General features: G+C 39.3%; 1 protein-coding gene across 2 annotated transcripts in view; it reads right to left on the reverse strand.

The window, feature by feature from the left end:
• The window catches only part of LOC107758777 (HEAT repeat-containing protein 3-like), a 12273-nt gene extending 10327 nt beyond the window's left edge, over nucleotides 1–1946 (reverse strand). The window contains exons 1-3 of one of the 2 annotated variants that reach the window (XM_016576593.1): nucleotides 1649–1946; nucleotides 715–821; nucleotides 286–373 (exon numbers count right to left, since the gene is read on the reverse strand). In XM_016576593.1, coding sequence (XP_016432079.1) covers nucleotides 286–373; nucleotides 715–821; nucleotides 1649–1780 — 327 coding nt within the window. In that variant the 5' untranslated portion in view covers nucleotides 1781–1946. Of the gene's footprint in view, nucleotides 1–285; nucleotides 374–714; nucleotides 888–1648 lie in introns of both variants that reach the window. The other variant, XM_016576592.1, reaches the window with a different exon arrangement.
• Between the last annotated feature and the right edge of the window lie 1701 nt (nucleotides 1947–3647).

Genomic DNA, 3647 nt, shown 5'->3' on the forward strand with positions numbered 1-3647 from the left:
TTTAAAAGTAATGCATTACTTTACTAGTACTTGAAAAAAGTAATCTGATTACATAACTATTATTACTTTTGTAATGCGTTACTCCCAACACTGCAGCATGAGCTCTCAGCTGAAATAAAAAACAAACTTTAAAGCTACAGGTTTGCTGCATTACAGGAAAGTGGATTGTATATTTGTACATTCTGGATTCATTATTATTAGTCATATGTTGAATTTATGTTCCAAGTTAAATGCCAATGTCATGCCAATAAAGCATTTTAAATTGAATTGATCCAGCATTCGTACCTCCCTCAGGAGAGCAGACAGAGGCGTCAGCGCATCCTGTCTCACCATGTCCTCACATACTTCAGGGCCTCCGCAGGCACTAAGATTCCTGTAGCACACACACACAGAGGAAAATGAAGGGTAACTTTTACAAAATAAACCCCGAAGCTGAGGAGTCTTATATCAGAGAATAGTGTAATAATGATAGCAAGCATGTAATACACCAAGCTGTTCATTAGACAAACTGTTGCCGAGGGAAATAATAACATTCAAATTTTTAAATTTATAAATGATCATTTCTATGCAATAAATGCACAGTCTGTGTGACGAGTTTCTGTCTTTCATTTTCTTGGTGGCTGGATGTGTACTACAGGCCAGGTTTAGTATGTCAGTGTCACCTGAGAGTAAGTGTGTGTGTGTGTGTGTGTGTGTGTGTGTGTGTGTGTGTACCTGAGCGCTCCAGCAGCAGTCTCTCTGACCGCCAGGCTGCGATCCAGCAGTAAAGGTCCGATTTTCCTGACTGCATCTCTCTGGAGGAATCCTGGGATCGTCTGACTCTGCTGTACAACACGAGAGATACTGGCACACGCGTACTCGCGCACATCAGCTGATGGACTCTGCAGCTAAACACACACATACAGAAGGAGAGTCACCTGCAAATAGACATATAGGGGGGAGAGTGGGGTGATTTGACCCCGTGGGGAAGTTGAGCCACCCCTTATTTCTAGACAACCTTAAACAAAATTTGAAGAGTTAACCATTTTACTCACTCTATGATGGAGTCATTTTTTGAAATTATTGAATTTCTCTTCTTTTGATATAGCATGAGGTGAAGGTTTTACTTCAGCATAATCAATGGCACGGTTTAACTCCATATGGCTAAACTTACCCCTCACTGAGGGCAAGTTGAGCCAAGGGACCACCTTTTTAAATTTTTTTTGGAAAGCGGTTTATTTTAGATCCAATGTGATTATTCCCAAGGATGCACAACATCCTGAAATGCATGTACATATTTAAGTTGGACCCATTACTGTCATGTGCTCCCTTTAAACACACTCAACGAAAAAAAATGGATCAGCTCACCACACTCTCCCCTATTTGAACTCCTCTTAGGAATTTAAGAAAGACTGGATGGTTCAAGGTTGAAGATCCGAATCTCGCTTGCTTGACAGCTGCATCAGTCCGTTCAGCCGTAAAGGTTTGCTGACTCGCTTCATTTATTCATCATGCCAACATCCCATCAGTGAAAGAGCTGACACAGTCATTACACACGCCATATTTAACTGTTACGCTAATATTGTCTTTATCTCAGCATTTTCAAATATTCAGATTAATAAACAATTTACTGCAAGTCTGAAGAGTTGTCACAGCAGTGGAAGCTTACTTTATCGAGCAGCTCCGCAGCCGGAGAGTCTTCGTCTTCTGATTCGTCACCAGTCTGTTTAACAGGAGTTGCTGGAAGACCATCGGGAGAAAACGATGGCCGTTTGAATTTGTTGTTTTTAGTCTTTCCCATGTTTTTAATGTGTTTGGACTACACTTGAAGTGAAATATCAACTCCAATCTGTTCTACAATTCCGGCAAGCTCACAACACGAGCGACCATGTGGACACTAGCCGCTGCCGTAAATCGTAAGAGACAGTCGTAAGAAAAGTCGAAAAGATGGGAGCGCCATCCTGCGTGTCCAACAACGCACTGCATTTGAAAGCGGTTGTGATAGAAATCTTATTAATCCGCATGGGATAAATTGGATGTCAAATGGTCAGCATCCAGTCATCTGACGTTCCACCACAGAACAATCCTTAAATCAAAACCAAGCGTATTGGATCTTGTTACAGATAAACTCCTTCAGGAAAGCCCATGGCTGTGTTCGAAATGCCATACTATCATGCTACTCTTACTATTTCTGCAGTATCCAGTATGTATGCTGTGCATAGTATGCAAATTTTCTGTATGCATGTAATACCCGGATGACCTACTATATTCGCCAGAATCTGCTAAATATAATTCAAGTACACTGAAATCAGTACAGAAGCTGTTCGGAATGGCATACTACCATACTATATTGCCGTATGCTGTGTGTATACTGTGACTAGTATGTGAATTTTCTGTATGCATGGAATGCCTGGATTGCCTGCTACATTGGCTGAAATTTGATGTATGCATCTGAAGACGCTGCATGGGATAACTTACTGTTTCCCAGAACACTAAATGCGCTCCATGTGACGTTTCATCTTCAAACGCGTGAGTGAACTGGAGGTGGGGAATAGTAATTATAAATGTAACACTTGTATTTGTACGTATATACATATACATGTAAACTACAAACTATCGCTGTGTATCTAAAAACAGCGCTTTATGCAGTACAGATTATTTCAAAGATATTAAATAATATAATATTGCAGCAATATAATATATAAATAAAATGTATAAATAAAAATATTTCAATTATGCAAACAGAATTCAATTCCACTGTCAAGCAGCTCTAAAGAGAAATGGAGTGTATTACTCTAAGGCAGCGGTTCCCAAACTGGGGTGCGCGCACCCCTAGGGGTAAAGATGTGCTTAACTGATTCCTCCTCCTGACATTCATCACATAGTCCTGTCGAGTGTTTTCCTATAACATGAAGAGTTTTGTTTAGCTTGCAATGTCCAATCCTCCAAAGTCTATTTATTATGACTTGTTCCTTCCTTTTATTTCCCTTCTTACTTTCCATACCTATCATATTTTGTATCATGTACAGATGTCTCCCTTTGATATCATTATCTTTTTCCACACTAAACTCTTCCCTTCTGTTTTAGATAATGTAATTTTGACGTCAACATGTTCTTTTTTTGTTGCTTCTTTTGCCAGTCTGTCTACTTTCTCATTTCCCTGGATGCCCACATGCGCTGCCTGGCACCCACATGTATGTGATGTTTTCCCTTGCCTGCTTATTCTTGAGTTTGTAAATAAAATCTTATAAAGTAATTCCTGATGGTTTCTAGTTACCCCAGACTTTATACTCATGAGGGCAGATACAGAATCACTACATATTACAACGTTGTCCCATCTGGATTGTTCAATCCATTCTAATGCTATTAATACAGCATATAACTCGACTGTATACACACTTAAGCTGTCAGATGTTCTTTTGTTTACTCCCACATGATATCTAGGGATATATACAGCAGATCCCGTTGCCTCTGTTTGTAAATCCTTTGATCCATCTGTAAAAATTTGAATACTATCTTTGTACATATTGTCCATATCTATAATATTCACTGCATATTCTTAAAGCTCGTGTCTGCACAACATCAAATTCATTTAACACAGAGTTTGCTGCTGACCCATACAGAGTACAACCATAATCTAATTTAGACCTTATTAGTGCAATATAAAT

This window comes from Sinocyclocheilus rhinocerous, unplaced genomic scaffold (genome assembly GCF_001515625.1).
Source record: "Sinocyclocheilus rhinocerous isolate Xijiao unplaced genomic scaffold, SAMN03320098_v1.1 scaffold6135, whole genome shotgun sequence".
In the NCBI taxonomy this organism is placed as follows: domain Eukaryota; kingdom Metazoa; phylum Chordata; class Actinopteri; order Cypriniformes; family Cyprinidae; genus Sinocyclocheilus; species Sinocyclocheilus rhinocerous.